This window comes from Vigna unguiculata, chromosome 2, assembly GCF_037176805.1.
Source record: "Vigna unguiculata cultivar grain cowpea cultivar isolate G323 ecotype 2 chromosome 2, ASM3717680v1, whole genome shotgun sequence".
NCBI classification, from domain to species: Eukaryota; Viridiplantae; Streptophyta; class Magnoliopsida; order Fabales; family Fabaceae; genus Vigna; species Vigna unguiculata.
The window spans coordinates 33,998,609-34,015,089 of NC_140793.1; the positions used below are offsets into that span (position 1 = coordinate 33,998,609).

General features: G+C 34.5%; 1 protein-coding gene across 2 annotated transcripts in view; it reads right to left on the reverse strand.

Moving 5' to 3' along the window:
* Nucleotides 1-859: 859 nt before the first annotated feature.
* LOC114172411 (pleckstrin homology (PH) domain-containing protein) overlaps nt 860-16,481 on the reverse strand; it is a 52,846-nt gene continuing 37,224 nt past the window's right edge. For both annotated transcript variants that reach the window (XM_085667653.1, XM_028056901.2), the window contains exons 46-63: nt 15,098-15,865; nt 14,917-14,990; nt 14,465-14,813; nt 14,292-14,390; nt 14,053-14,208; nt 13,350-13,531; nt 10,986-11,498; nt 9,790-9,967; nt 9,548-9,684; nt 8,754-8,880; nt 7,488-7,709; nt 6,956-7,315; nt 4,218-4,376; nt 3,813-4,097; nt 3,525-3,746; nt 3,367-3,419; nt 2,183-2,291; nt 860-1,606 (exon numbers count right to left, since the gene is read on the reverse strand). In XM_085667653.1, the coding sequence (XP_085523779.1) occupies nt 1,268-1,606; nt 2,183-2,291; nt 3,367-3,419; nt 3,525-3,746; nt 3,813-4,097; nt 4,218-4,376; nt 6,956-7,315; nt 7,488-7,709; nt 8,754-8,880; nt 9,548-9,684; nt 9,790-9,967; nt 10,986-11,498; nt 13,350-13,531; nt 14,053-14,208; nt 14,292-14,390; nt 14,465-14,813; nt 14,917-14,990; nt 15,098-15,865 (4,332 nt within the window). In that variant the 3' untranslated portion in view covers nt 860-1,267. The remainder of the gene's footprint in view (nt 1,607-2,182; nt 2,292-3,366; nt 3,420-3,524; nt 3,747-3,812; nt 4,098-4,217; nt 4,377-6,955; nt 7,316-7,487; nt 7,710-8,753; nt 8,881-9,547; nt 9,685-9,789; nt 9,968-10,985; nt 11,499-13,349; nt 13,532-14,052; nt 14,209-14,291; nt 14,391-14,464; nt 14,814-14,916; nt 14,991-15,097; nt 15,866-16,481) is intronic.

Sequence of the window (16,481 nt, forward strand, 5' to 3'; positions counted from 1 at the left end):
GGAAAGTCATAATATTTTTATTTATTTATTTATTATTGTTTATAGGTTGAGATAATCTAATTACCTCCTATTAATATATGTGTTCTTTCTCTGATAAAAAAAAGGCATCATTCTTCTTGTGAAATGATTTATTACTAATAGCTCCATGAATAAAGGAATTTAGTTATTAAAAAAATTCAAGTCCTAGGTAGCTTGTTGTTCCTGATTAATCAAATCTTCATTACAGCTAATGACACCATCAATTTGAATTTGCAATTGGTTCACTCTTTTAGTAAAACCCACCTTTTCGTGCACATTGCCAAAAAACCGGCTTATTCCACCTTCTGATTTTAACTTCAGTTTCTTTCATTATTTGATATGTTGATTAATTAATTATTTGATATGATGATTTCGATGTTAACCACTTAAACTGTTCAATATAATTACATAATAGTTCAATGCGAAGTCAAATAATTAACCCGTTTATATAAAGTATAAGCTGTCTTAAAAAAAGCCTTGAAAATAATTTAACCATTCTTTTAACATATATATAAAATTTAATAGCACCTTATGTTTGGAGAAGATAAACTACATCATTAAGTTCGTATTCTTATCCAGTATATGAAGACCCAGAAACAGATCGCTCATTGAACACCTTGATTATTATATGCAACATGATTTATCTAATTCCATTGGAAACGTGTGTATTCTTTTAATAATAAACAATAAAAAATAATTATCATAATAATCTTTAAAATAAAAAATTATCATTAAAGTTTATATTAAAATTATAACACACGTGAGCACTTGTAAAAATAAATTATTTTAGTAAATTTTATGATTTTATTGTGGGTAGTTAATTAAGAAGGAAAGAGAAAAATAAGAGTAATAAAAAAATTATTACAAAGCATAAAACTAAAATTATACAGATTTTTGTAAAAAGAAAATTATAGAAAAAATAGATCCTAAGAAGTCAACCGAAAAAAAAAAGGCTATACACAAATCTGTTGTGCAGAGAGTTTAGGTTCAGGGAATTCAGCTATCAAAATGGAAAAAATAGGCGAATCTTTGTAATAGAGCCCTGTGGCCCTTCCACTCCTTGTTTAGATTGTGAAAACCGTGTAATATTAGTGAAGACCCGAGCAACCGAGAGCGATGAGTATACAAATCAGCGAATATACAATACCCCAACCTGAGTGCGTCGCCATTGAATGTTGGAAAGGTAGTAATAATGACGCATGCAACAATAATGTTCCAACTCATTGAAGGGAGATTAGAAGATTTGAGATTATGGTGTTTGCAACTGAGAGTGAGGGTCATCGCGGATTCTCTTGGGCTTCCAGTCACATTCATCCTTGCTTTGTCGTAGCGCAACAAAATGCAAAGCATCACTCTGTACTTGATAGATATGACAGGACCACGGATATGAGTCAGATGCAGACCAAACCTTCAAATCTTCAAATTCTGTTTCCTCAGTCAGTGACTCTGCCACACAGTACACAAGATCAGCCTCTGGTTCCGAATAACCAGCAACGGCAACACATCCAGGAGCCACAAATCCCTCGGGAGCCCGTGGCTGCCAAATTGATACCGGAGCAACATAATCTTCCGAGCAATTTCGCCACACCTGCACAGGTTGTCAAACCATTCTCAGGAGATATGCCATAAATCTTCCCAAATAAAAACTCATAATCAAGAGTAAGCAATAATTGTGGAATTACTTTTCCTTAATACCAAAAGCAACTATACATGGGTATTTAAAGGCAAATGTAATCCTAATGACAAATTCTACCAAATAAATCTTAATCCCATTCCCTTAAATTCAGGGATTTCTTAGAAATGATTAAAGATCCCACATATCAAATTATAGTATTTAAGTATATGTAAATCTGAGGCCTAAACTCACTTTTTAAGATGGTAATGTACCCTTCTTGGTGAGAAGGGGTGTACAATCAATCTATATCTATTGTGCGGTAAATGTTTGATATTTACAATCATTTTGACACAAACAATAGCATGGTACCGAAACTGAAGAAAATAGCAGTTCAATGAATTTTTGCCCAATATTACATTCATTTTTTTTAATGGTTGGAATAAGAAAAACATTAATCTTCTTCTCAAATGACCTATGAAACTTAATTTGCTATCATTTGAATGTCGTAACAGGCTAATTTGTACTCTTAAACAATAGTTTTAACCTTACCAGGTCATATCCCATCGGGAGAGCAAAAAATCCATCAATCTTGCGGTAGACAGCAGCCACATTTGGAGGATGGGGACTAACACGAGCAATATCCCCAATATATATATATCTGGAAAAGTAATTTGACATTATAAACATGTACAGTATCTATGGCATAAAGGCATGCTCTTTCAAGTTTAATTAATTCAATTAAACAAGGGACCAAGAATGCATTTCATCAATGCAAGAAAACAATTGTCATCTTTCCAGATGTGTTGATGAGAATAATTCATGTTTTCAGCAACTCCAAAGTGGATGAAAACATAGTCAACAGAAATTGCAGAATACATCCCTGATCTTTCTTAATGTTTAGGAAGTAATGAACCTAACTAGGTCATGCCAAATCAAATTGGAATATAGCATTGGCCATGAACAGTACTAGTCTTTTCAGAAAATTCAAAATGTAAAGATAACTTACTATGTACAACCAGTTCAGGTAGGACCAAATACATGCTAAGATAAAAATATCGAGCATATATGATAGGTGAAATGATAGGAATACACATTAAACTTTAATGGAAAGCATATGCCAACAGATATTTCACAAAAATTGTTTAAACAAATTAGTTTAGAACAGATAATGCAAGCCCAACATATAAGATTCCCAGGACATGCACAAAAATAACCCATACGTTCAAGCAATATGAAAATACATTAATTAAATTAATATCAAGACAAAATAAGTAAAATAAGTCAACATGCACACAAACAATGAAGGAAAGGTATGGGGGTAATGATAATGCTAAATTTAGATATGAAAAAGGGCATGCTTGGTATATTATAATTTTATGCAAACAATTACATTGCCAAACTATTAACATTTTAATATTCCTTTATCGTCCTTTTCATTATATTTTTTACTTTATCTTCTACATGAAAATGCTCATTGTTAAACACTAAGTTAATATAAACTTGAAATATTTTATATAATATATTTGATGACAGGAAACGAATAATCAACCCATAAAAAAGTTAAACAAGATGAGTTCAAGCTTTCATATTTTAAAAACAAGCCAAGTTAAAGATTTAAATTTGATTTTTAAAACAAATAAAAGCCTAGTTTGAGCTTCAAATGCTAAGTTTGCTTGTAGAGAAGATTTAACTAATTCTAACATCAAACAACTGTAGAGAAGAATGATAATTACCCATCAGGACACACAGGCCTCCAAATGCTACATATTCTTCCATCTTGTGAAATCTGAGAACATAAAATGCATGTTACATTTAACGCCATCAATTCAACTTAACAACTACATGCCCTAGTACTCAAGCAACATTAGCAAGAAGTGAGTAAGTAAAGGACCTGTTTTCTGCTGCATAATGAACATCGACCATTGTATTCTCGTTCGCTGCTCCAGATCTTCGAGAAATTAATGTTGTGTCTCACAAATCGCCTGTCATCAGATGCTGTACTGTTTGACGAAATATCTCTAGAACTAATAATGGCCTTACTATTAGGGGTCCGTGATTCTCTGCTATCCACTTCAGTCCAGGAAAAATACACTTGTCTCTGACTTGAAGGAACCTAGAAGTGAAATTCTATTAAATCTCTGTTCCATTTCCAGAAATGAACCAGGCTTTGAACACTTACCTTCAGAATCAAGCTTTTCATGTTAGACTGATGCGTCTTCCATGTTTTGCGCACCACTGAACATATCTTAATAGCTTGGGGTTCTCTTCCTTCAAAAATTTCCACACTATTGCATTTTATCACTCGCACAAAATTTTCAGATCTCCGGAAATGTTTCAGATGGAGGATCAAGAGAGAAGGTTGGGAACTGCCTGCTTTAGCCAGCTCCAGTGACATCAACTCATCCCAGGGTACATCCCAAATAATCTTGCAAGGTCTTTTATCCATCTTGTCAGGAGCAAGACACTAGACAGAAACAGAAAAGACAAGTGAGTTATTTTCTACAAGAGAAACATAACCCTAATCCCAATGATTAAGCTGCATAATCCATGATCCCTAATCCCTATGATATGTTTTTGGACTAACCTGCAGAAGCATGACTCGTTTATTGGTTACCAAAACAATTTTTTGATGAGGCACAGTAAAATGCTCTTCATAATAATCAGACAAAGCAAATTTTGAAGGTTCCTTGAAAATCTCAGTACATCCAAATTGTCGACTTGCCTCTCCAAGGTAAAGCACCATCTGGACCCAGCAAATAAATGGAGAAAAGGAAATAAGGCATTGCACATCATAAATCTTTCCAGTGACTACAGATACTGATTTTTCCAAGTAATTGAAATACAGTTGGATGGTAAAATAAATAAAATAAAAGTATGGCTCATACCCATTCTATACAAATAATTATTAGCACCAAATAGAAATCCCCATCCTTAGAATAGTTTTCACTGTTGGATGAAGTTTACATCAACTACATATTGTTGGAGAAAATACATTTATGAGTGCTCAATGGTTAAATTGATTAATTATGAATTGAGTATATGAACACTACATGATATGATAACCATGCGAACTTAATCCTAATGCACTATATGATCACGCCTACTTGTGATGTCTGAAATGAAACTGGAACAAGTCCCATAATATTGGAGAATAGCGGAATGTTCATTCTGATCATTGATTAAATGGAAAAAATGATCGCAACTCCTAAAGACCACCTTGAAAAGAAAAGGAAAGGTCAATCACCTGACTAATGATGCCCTTGATGAAAACGAGGCCAAATCTAAATCATGGGATGAAGAAGACTCCATTATCATGGCACAACTATGGAATTCAATAATCCCAAAAATCAGTGATACTTGCATGTTCCTTACATCTACAAAATGGATTTGGGAATCGGCATAAAAAACTATTCTAAAGCCAAGGATGCTTCTCAAATCTAATGATGTAAAGGTGAAAACCATGGCTACCAAACAAGGAAACAAATAATTTACAAAACATGCTAATCAACTCCGGTCCTTATGAATAGAACTGGATCATTACCAAGCTATAAAATCTTAGTGTCAAAAAAGTCAACAATCCTTTAGAAAATATATTGAACAAGATAGGGTCCATGATTAATCTAAATCTTGAACATGAGCAGGTTTGAATCCGAATTCCAGGAAAGGAAAAAGTACTAGGGCTCAATGAAGTGGTAGCCATTATCTAGAGTAAAGAAAGCATGAGAGAACTGATGCTAAAGACCCCAAACTACTGAGAGCTCATCAATAGTAGTTGAAGGAGGAACAACCATGATATGAGGGAGTCCAGTGTACATACTGCAACAAGCTGTGTCACACAAGGTGGAAGTGCTAGAAATTACAAGGAAAATCACCAAGTCAAGAATTGGGGCAGAAAGGAGAGTGGTAATGGGGAAAAGGGAGACCTTCTAAGAAAGGGGAAAGTACATGTTGGAGATCTCACATTGACTAAGAATAAGACCAAATTATAATATATAAGTGGGGTGCAATTCTCATGATTTTGTGAGGTTGAGTTAAACATAAACCCACTTATTATGATAGTCCACTGATTACAATAGTACCAGAGTCATTTATAGACTATTCTAGTCAAGTTCTTTGGGATATTATGCCACAATTATCAGGTTCCTATTAGACCACTCATAAATATCTAATCCTACACTCGAAATGTTCATTCCTAATCTAAGGATGTGTGTTGGAAATCTTACATTGAATAGGAATAAGGCCAAATTATAATATCTCATACTAGGCCAGACTTTGCCTTTGTTGTGAGTCTAATTAGCTAATTTATATACCAGCAACGGAAACACATTCACAAGCTACCCTTAGAATGGTTTAGTGAAGGGAAGGAGTAGCAAGAAGAGGGATTTTATTCAAACGAAATAATAGTAAGTCAGGCACATTTGAATGTATGTGGTGTTGGTTGTGAATAAAAGGCCAACTACAAGATATTACATCTTCCTTGGTGGAAACCTAGTGCTTAGAAGAACGAAAAACAGATTGTGGTAGTCAAATCTAGTAGTGAAGAAGAATTCCAAGCAATGCACGAGGAATATACGAGCTTATGAGCTTTCACGACTGAATTAAATTCAAAGATTTGAAGATAAGGTGGGAGGAACCTATCAAATTATATTGCGAATCTGCAATTAGTATAGCTCACAGTCAGGTGTGGCATGATAGAACTAAATATATCAAGCTGGACAAACATTTTATCAAAGAAAAACTAGACAGTGGCTGAATTTCCCCATATGTATCCACTCAAAATCAGCTTTGCAGATATAATCACCAAGCAGCTGAACAATAAAAGCTTCGAAAGAATTATGTCCAAGCCGAAAATGGAGAACATTTATTCATTAGCTTGAGGAAGAGTGTCAAAACTATATTGCTCATTATGCATTTTAGAATGTTTTATATTAGTCTTGTCTTTTTATTCTTTATCGTTACTGTATCTCGCTATTAACACTAGGCTTACATATTTAGAAGCAATCCTATAATCACATGGATTTGTCTCCTAGAATAAGCTGTCCCTATTTCCCAAATAGTCAGTAGGCTCGTTTATATTCTATATATATATATATATATATATATATATAAAATCTGAAGTATATCATAATAATGCAATCTTATTATTTCTCCTAGATTTGAGAGTACACTACAATTATAACTTCTGCAATTAGTTTAGATGATCCCAAAGTAGCTATCTAGACAGATGAAAAATATGTCCCCCGTTTCCTCCCTTCTTCCAGCAAAAGAGATACCACTTTAAATGTTTCCGTGTACTTGTCAAGATGCGTATAATTAACTTACCTGCCCAATAGCTTGTCTCTCACAATATTCTCTTAGTATCCCATCAGAATGTACAGCCCGAGGATTTCTAATTCTTTGCAATGCAATCTTGCTGTTGAAAACCTCAAAGCATTTGGAACAACTTGCACCAATTCCATCGACAGTCAAAGAAAAAAAATCAAGGGCACCGCTTACTGGTTGCACAATGAAACCTAAAAAGGCACGTCCAAGCCCATGAGCCAATCCTAGGAGACCATTCTGTCGAGCACTCTCAACAGGCTTTCTCACTACACCAGAGACACCAAAGGCAACACCTTGGGCAAGAGCTTCCGTTCCTTGAATAATCCCATCCCCAACCCCAGTGATTCTCCTTGATCTTACCTGTGTTCAAGAGATAAAACATAACAAAGATATATCTTTTTATCAGAGGTTGAATCAATAATCTTAAAAATAATTAGGAAAAAAATTAGGATACATTCTAGGAAAATAAAACTTGCATCAAATAGACACAAATGAAAGGGTCTCATAAGTAGAATCAAGAATTAAGTGTCACCTGCTTTGCACGTAATTGTAGAAATTGCCCATCCGTGGATAGCTCAGCAAAGCCTCTGCTAAGAGAAGCCAATGTTGAACTTGTCATACCTAGTACATCCACTGAAAATATTAAATGTAAAGGATTATGAATCAAATCTCTCCAAATACGATTCCCAATAGCTGAAACAATTGAACTTTTCCTCATGAATCTGTCTCTGTGCATCACCCTCCTTAGATGCACCTAAAATAATAGGTCACAATGTTAATAACCTAGTTATTTTACAAAAGTGGTCACAAGATTTTATTAGTCAAAATAATGCCATTATGGTAAAGGAAAATGTAACAAACTAGAAAATTCTATAGTCCACGTGCAGTCAGCATTCAGTGGTACAAAGAACTAGCAAACAACATGCGCACCCAATCCTTGCAACACAGAAAAGTAAAATGATTCTCTTTGGAATCAGTAGTAATTTCAAGCATTAAGCGCACTTGACATCCTTCCTTGCTTACAATCTTGTTATATTCATGCTTCATGGTTCTACCTTGCTTTTCATGTTTTGAAAGATACTGTATCCTCTTTCTAATTGTAGCCCTAAACACATTTTTTATTATAGTTTATGCGCAGGTCATGTTCAAGAATGTGGGAGAGTGAGTCAGTGTGCTTCCAGCCTTTTTAATGAAAACTACGAATGCTAAAGCGTGACTATATAGATTGCAATCCCAATTAGGTTGACACTTCGAACTCTACCTATCAATCATTTACAGAAAATTTTAAATGTATTAAAAAATAAAGAAAATAAAAGGAATACAAACTAAGTAGGGGGACTAGATCAAGACCAAAAGTGTATTTTTAGCTCAAGTGGCTTGTTCATTGAAAAAAGTATCCTCCAAACTGATGGCTCCCTTTCTTAGACCCTTTTGTTTGTTTCTAGCCTACTAATGCGAGAGTTCTTCTAATACATATAAAAAGAAACTAAATAGTTAGGACAATAGAAAAATACATGGTTGAGGTATTAAAACAAAAAAAGTACGCATCATATATAAAGCCAGATTGCTGATAAAAACCCAAATACGATTGGAACAACCTGGCAGATATATGTAACTTAATTCATCCAACAGATATATGTAACTTAATTCATCCAAGTCCACAAGAGTATCAAAAGTATGATTAGGGCAACATAATGTCATAGAATTTAAAAAGGAAAGGATGATATACTACATATCCTTATTGAATTTGATTGTAATTCCTTCACTCTGTGTGTCTGTGTATAATCAAATAGCTCACCTGGATCTTGAAGGCATTTCCAACAGCTGAAAGTATAGGACTCCATATGCCCAGGACCCCATGAGGCCTTTGCCCTGGAGCAGTCTCCAGTGAAAACTTCAACCTTACTTCTGAAACATCTATTAGGCTGCAAAATTAATGGGATCACATAATTAAATCACAGTTTCTCAAACAAAATCACAACATAGTAATGTGTAACTATCTGGGCAACTGATCATTCTTCATTGAACAAACTTCGCATAAGCACTGCACAACAGCAGACTTTGGCGGTATTTGAGTAATTCTACTTACCTAGGAATCAGCAATAAGATTTGAAAACCAAAAACCTAACAATATATCAATTTATTACCCTCCAAATTAGTTTTCTTTTAACACTCCCTGTCTCCCCAATTAAGCTAAGTTGCAGCCATATTTTCAGTTGTTTACTCCCAGGGATAAAGGAAGAAAGTAGAGTGCATTCAACGGTGTGAGAGAGAAAATACTCCAAAATAAAAGAATGAGAGATTATACAGTGTAAGGGGCTTTTCTCATTGTTCACCTTAAACGTATTTTTAATAAGTATTAAACACAAAAAGTTATTAAAAATTAGGTTACAGAAAGAAAGAAAAAAAAAAGATGAGCCATCATCCTAGAAGAAGCCAAAGAACAAAATAAACAGAAACAGTGAAGAAGCATAATATAACCTCATAATAGTTTTCCAGTTCCAATTTGTACCTAAGAATGACACTAATGTTTTGAAAAATATGAACAAAATTAAAGCTATATTTTGAAAAAGTAAAGAGAAAGAGTATTACTCAAATCGTATCTCTGGATCAACCTCAGTGACAGTTGAACTTTTAGGTAAGCGATCTAGCTGCATATTGTTGTAGAAGTCCATGATAGCCCAGATAATAGGTTCATGAATCTCAAGCCTCCAGCACTTGTCAGTTACCTAGGGCGTCGATCAAATTTAAAGAGATCATAAATAATAAAATTTAAACATTTGAAATTTTATCAAAAGAAACATAGTAATATCATAGATCAAAACATAGCATACTCGTATATAAACATATGGGTAAACTTGAATTCCATCATTATTCTCATTCTGCATGGTGATTGTCATCTTGAATACTGGGTGTTGCACATCAGAGGTCTGTTCTGGCGCCAAGAGCACAGGCATCAATGTTAGAGGGAGCTGGTTGTCCAGTTGCAAATAACCAAATATGAGCTTGAACCTATAGAAAACGTCCAAATATCAATTTACAATACTGAAAATATAGACTGTGCATAATTTCTAGGGAATGCATATTCTTAGAATTTGGACTTAGAGCTTCACTCAACCCTTCAGGATTGGATTGTAAGATGAGGACTACCTCAAGTTTTATAAGCTCTATTTAAAACATGTATCTAATGTGGGACTAAGTCTTGAGGTTGCAATTAAGTAAGCTCCCAAAGAGACCGCAACTAAGGCAAAGTGGCCCAAATACTATCTTAGAATTTGGGCTTCAGATCTACTAACTTTACAAAATTAACTAGTAAGATAAGAATTGTCCAAATTTCATAAGCTCTATTTAAGCCACATGTTTAATTGATGTGGGACTAAACCATCATATAGTATTTTGATGTGTAATCAGTAATCTATTTAATAACTTGTATTATGGTACTCTATTGAACTACAGAAAAACACCTGTGTGGAGTTGGTTAGACCTAACAAACTCTACAACTAAAAGTAACAGATGTAGATTTCAAACTGAAAGAGATTATTCTAACTAATGAGCTTGGTGTGAGAACGAGGTATGGTTCAAAGTTTGGCCTCGATACTTCACGCTAGATTATGAATTTTTTAATTGATTTTTGTGATGGTGGCATGTGCACACACAGATGGACAGGTAGATTTGAAATGCATGTATAGCACAACAGTTGCATAAGAGAGGGATAACTTGTACTGTTATACGGACTGCATGTCAACACATTTTACTTAATATTGAGCGGGAAAAAAAAAACATACTATATTTACGAGTCATTTGATGCATACATAAGAAATTAATGGTAGACATTAAAGGCATGTAGGAAAAGACAGAAAATGTCCCACACATAGACCGTCATCATGTCCTAAGAAAAAATCAAAGCATTATCAAATAAAAAAATTGTCACCTCTTTCCTACAATATAGACATTTGAAGTAATATTTTTACTTTTTTTTATCAAAACATGCCTTTTGGATATATGCATCTTGAAATGATAAGGCTGTTACCTGCTTGTCTTTCCACCATCGTAGCCAGTTGAATATGTTAAGGACACTCTTTCTAAGTATAAATAGAAGAGCTCCTTCGGTCTATGGTCCACCAAAGAAATTCCAACCACCCCTAACTCAATTAAGAGCTCAAAGGGAGTAACACTGCTCTGCATCTCATCCTGAGCACCAGAAACTCCCCCTTTACCAGAAGTCACCGGGCCTCTAATCTCTTCATTTGAACCTGAACTTGGCATCCTATCATCGGTAAACTTTGCAATTATTATATCTCCCCTATCTATCACATGGAATTGCAACCCAAATTCTACCGAGGATGATCCACTTCTTTCCAAATCAAGTTTCCAAATTGAGTTGCTATCACCGTCTCTGAGTTTAGCATCTAAAAACTTATTTCCATATGGATCTTCCCAAGAGAAGTTCTTTGCCGACAGAGGTTGCAACTGAATCCAAGCATCTTCACCAAATCCAGACTGCCGAATGATAAGTGCCTTGTTTGGCGTTCTGTTCTCAATTCTGTTTAAGAGAAAGTAAGTTTCTCTCCCAAAGAAATACACTCATACAAGCTTCAGTGTCAGACTTACATAGAAATAATGGCAAGACACCGAATCTATCATGTGAAACCTAGTACAAACTAATTTGTTTCAAGTTTTTCCCATGAAGTGAGAAATTATTTTAAAACAATTAGTATGTTTATGTTTTTTAATAAAATAATAATTAGAGAAAAAGATACTTTTAAGTTATTTAAAAATTATTGTTTGTTTACTGAAAAATAATATTTCCTACAATTTTCAGAAGTTACTTTGAGCAGTTAATTAGAAAAGATTTATTATAACTAGTAAAAGGAAATGAACTTTGTTGGAGATTCCACATCGGAGATGAGGCCAATTCATAGTATATAAATAAGTGCAAACTCATCTTACAAGTTAATTTTGTGAATATGGATTAGGCTTAAACCTACTTCCCAATATGATATTAGAGTCATTTAAAGTCTATACAAGTGAGTTTGGCCTATCATGCCATTTAAAGTCTATCCAAGTGAGTTTGGCCTATCATGCCACTCGCTATTTGGCCGCTAAACCACCGACAAATATCTTGTCTCACGCTCAAAATCTAAATGTTTCAGATAGAGGGGACATGTTGGAGATCCTACATCGATTAGAGATGAGATCAGTTTACAGTGTACTATGTGCAAATCTCATCTTACAAGTTAGTTTTGTGAAGATGAGTTAGGCTTCAATCCCTACTAAGTTTTCTGGTTGGAGGTGGTAGTTTTTTTTGGGAGGGGGATGGTGTTTTTTCTTTATATACCTTTGTATTCTTTTACAGTATATACTTACTGCTATAGATTGAAATTGATGATTGTTATGAGTCTCATATTCAGTAGAAGGAGCACAGTATGGTACTCAGGCCATTAGACTCTACCACTAATTACACTAGTCCTTTGGATGGACTCTCTTTCCTTTTCAGTAGGCCTTTTGATCAACATTTGGGCTGCGGAAAAGAATACCTATAGGATTGATTAAGGGGCGGTATAGCAAATACTAATAGTGAATAAAGTTGTCAATGTAATGGAAAAGACTACCATCTGGTTAATATTTGATAGAGTGAATTTGCTGTGAATGTCAGTTCATAATGGACTTGATATTGTTGAGTCTTGTACATTGAGTAAAATAAGATTTTTAAGCTATCAGGTTCTCCACCTAATGATAAAGAAAAGAGAATGTAACTTTAGTAGTTCATTAATTACATTTAGATTTTGCATCACAACCCGCTGGAAGAACCTGTACACAAATTTTCTTGTCCATTTTCCTCATTACAGAAGCAAATATTAGGAAAAACAAAAAAAAATCTCCCTCTAAGAAACATATTATAGAAGTCAATCATATGCCTTCTCCTTTCAGATTAATTTCAAGCAGTCAATCCAAATAACACAACATAAAAATGAGAAGTAATTGCAGTAAACAGTGCAAATAAGACTCTACATCACATCAATTCCAAAAGCCATATGAAAATGATGACTACTTATAATAAAAACTTGATATGACACACAATAACCAAAAGGAGCAAGCAGAAAATCTGTTTGTGTAAGAATGATCCTATACATACATCATTCTTATTACCTTGTACTGGCAAACCATATCCTATACATCACATCAATTCCAAAAGCCATATGCAAATTATGACTACTTATAATAAAAACTTGATATGACACATAATAACCAAAAGGAGCAAGCAGAAAATCTGTTTGTGTAAGAATGATCCTATACATCAATCATTCACTACTTGTGATATGAACTATATAAGAACACTAGTCGTGCTACAAGTAAAGGATATATAGGCCAGTCTAAACATGCATATCAGTACCTGATAGGACCATCAGATGATCCAAGGCGGAAAACGACAATAAAACGGGATCCCTCTTCATATCCTCGAATTTCAGTTCTCAAAAGTTTGATAGTACCATCATTCATCCTCAAGACAAGTGAGATTGTGTCCTCTCTTACAATTTGAAGAGGAAATGACCAACTGCTACCTTCAAGTTTCACCTACATGTAGCACGAAAAGACCATCTCATCATTTAAACTCAATCAGATGATGATTGAGCACAAAAGTTTGAAAATAATATGGACTAAAGCCCAAATACACATGATATTATAACTAATAATATCTAATGATATCAACCACATCTAGCACTCCCCCCTCAAGTCAGTGCATATAAATCATACATATTATATGGCAGATTTTTGCTCACCACCATAGGCACCATAGGCAGTTAGCCACTATTGATAACCTTGAACCCATTAAATTACTAACGAGACTTCCCCTAGTTGGGCCGTACTTACATTGAAGCATTTTCTGTTTCTCCTATAATACACATTCTTATAGGAGGCTTAACATGGTGTAATCAAATCAATACCACAATTACAAAATTTGTCAATAATATTATCTTCGACAATTCAAAATATGAAGTTCTATAAATTTACAATCTTTTTGTCCAGAAAAAAATGTAAGATAAATTAAATGATGTAATTATTGCAGCAATATATCAACTAAGAACTCCACCAACCTGGAGCTTTTCAGGTCCACCAGTTCCACGACACACAAAGTACACCCTTGAATCAGAAGCACGCAAAACCTTTGGTTCATCTTCAGAGTTTAATTTGATGAATATATCCTGACCAAGTCTATTAGTGAAAGTCATAAATGGCCGAACAGAAATAACCTGGAGAGACAATAGAAATTCAAAAGTATTACATCTTGACTGCACAGTAACATTTAATGCTAAATTTGATCTTCTGTCTCAACCTTTGTCGGGATAGATTGATAGGAGCATGGTTTTGTAGAAATAATAAGCCGCAAGCAATTGCCATCACCATCATATGCATATATATCCAAAGACCCATCCTAAGGATAAAACGAAGTGGTTTTAGAAAAGAATGTATATAACTTCTAGTTTGTCACATAAATTTTAATATTACCATGTCACCAAGAGGAGCAAGATCCGTAACAGGTCCAAAATGTTCATTGCCTGATTGGGCAATAGCCACTGAAAGGGCCAGCATATTAAAATTAAAAGTAGAAGCAATTGTGTAACCATCATATATCTCCTCTTCAGTTATTTCCTCAAGGATTAATCCATTTTTCTTCTGAGTTTGAAATTGAGCAGCAACCTTTGGCATATGTCTTTTTCCTGACATATCAAGCATCCTAAATGTAAGTGGCGGACATCTAGCAACTTCTAACCAATAAGGAGCATATACTCTAATTGTTTTAGCCAGCAAGGTGTGCTCTTTGTCAAAGTTCTGCTCAAGAACAATTTGAATCACCCTGCACATAAGGAGGCAAAAATTTCAGCAAAACATTATAAAATTTAGAAATAATGTGATAGATTGGGAAATTTCTAACTATTCCACATTCAGAACTTTACAACCTTCCAGATATTGAACTTCTCAAACTAATTGTTTTGGATGGATTCTCGTGAGGATGAGATAAAAGAACAGCTTCCTGTTCGGAAAAGGGAAAGGGTGAGATATTAATAGCATAATACAATGTAAAAATGACCTAGTAACTGAAACACAAAAGGCAAAAGTATTGACAGGTCTCTATCTTACATGTATGGGAAGCCAACCCCTTTGCGGAAGCAAAGATAAGAACAGAGGGTTCCTAATATCAGCACTGTATATCTGTACAGTTTTTCCAGATAAAAACACTCCTCTTGAACATGCAAGGAAATGGCCACTAGATTGCATTTCAAGAACAGAATATTCAGCAGCAAGGGGAAGAAAATTGCTTATTGTTAGAGGTGATTTGACTGCCAAACACCAATCCTGAATGGCATCAGAATGGATATCTTTAGCAATCTCAGTAGATTGTATGCTTACAGAAAACCACAACTTATGGGAGCCACCAGAGGTTCCATGCATCTCACTGCAGCACAATAGTTCCTCTGACTCTGAAAGAGCTGAAACACACAGATTTGAGCATTGGCCCTTCCTGCCAACATCTTGTTGCCTAGGTCTGTCTACAACAGTACTCCATGAGTACTCACAAGAGTTTGCTGAAGTCCAAGGCCTTAACTGCAAGAAATACTGTACAGATTGCGTCAAACCAGAGAGAGGAAGTGGAGCAGTTTCTCCTGGTTGCAGCAGGCCAACGGATATTTCATGCTTAAGATCCTCTGCTATTAGCTTCCTGTTTCTTAACCATCTTCTCTGCCTGGCAGTATTACGAGAATCCCTTGGATCAAAGGATTCAGGCCATCTCAAACTCTCCACATCCGGAGCATAAATCCAACTATCAGCAGTATTAGGAGATTTTGTATCCAAATGCCAATCATCAATCCATTCCCAACTTGGCGGTAGATCAATCTCAGGAAAAATCTGATAGTAGAAAAGTAAAAAAAAAAAAAAAAAAAATGAGACACGACAGAAAATAAAAATTTAGTGCAACAATCAAAACTGTCAATCACAGTTTATAATCTATTTCTGAATATATTTCTTGTTGGATTATCCGACTGTTTATTTTTTGAAAACATATTTCACCTTGCATTGATATCATTAAAAAAATCAGTTTTATGTTTAAGTATAAATCAGCATGAAGTATTCTGCTTATAAACCATTCTTCTCCAAAAAAAAAATAAAATTAAACTAGAAAACATAAGATTTTCTAAGGAGACTGTAAAAGTGTCGCAGACAATATTTTGATATGAGGGCTTGGGTTTGTCAGTTTCTTAATCATGACATTTTGAGTCGACATAAATTTCCTGAGCAATGTTTGTACCTCAACATGTGCAAAGAAAAGTGATTATACAGAAGTTAGCATATGACAAGGTAGTGGCTAGTTTAGTCCTAATCAAATTCCTAGCACATCCCTTCTCTAAAGATAGTATAAAAATCACAGCAAGAGTGATTGATCTATTCTGAACTTTTTAAAGCATCTACACATGACTGATCCTCTTGAAGAGATTCTAAATCATATGAGCAAAATTGTCAGTTT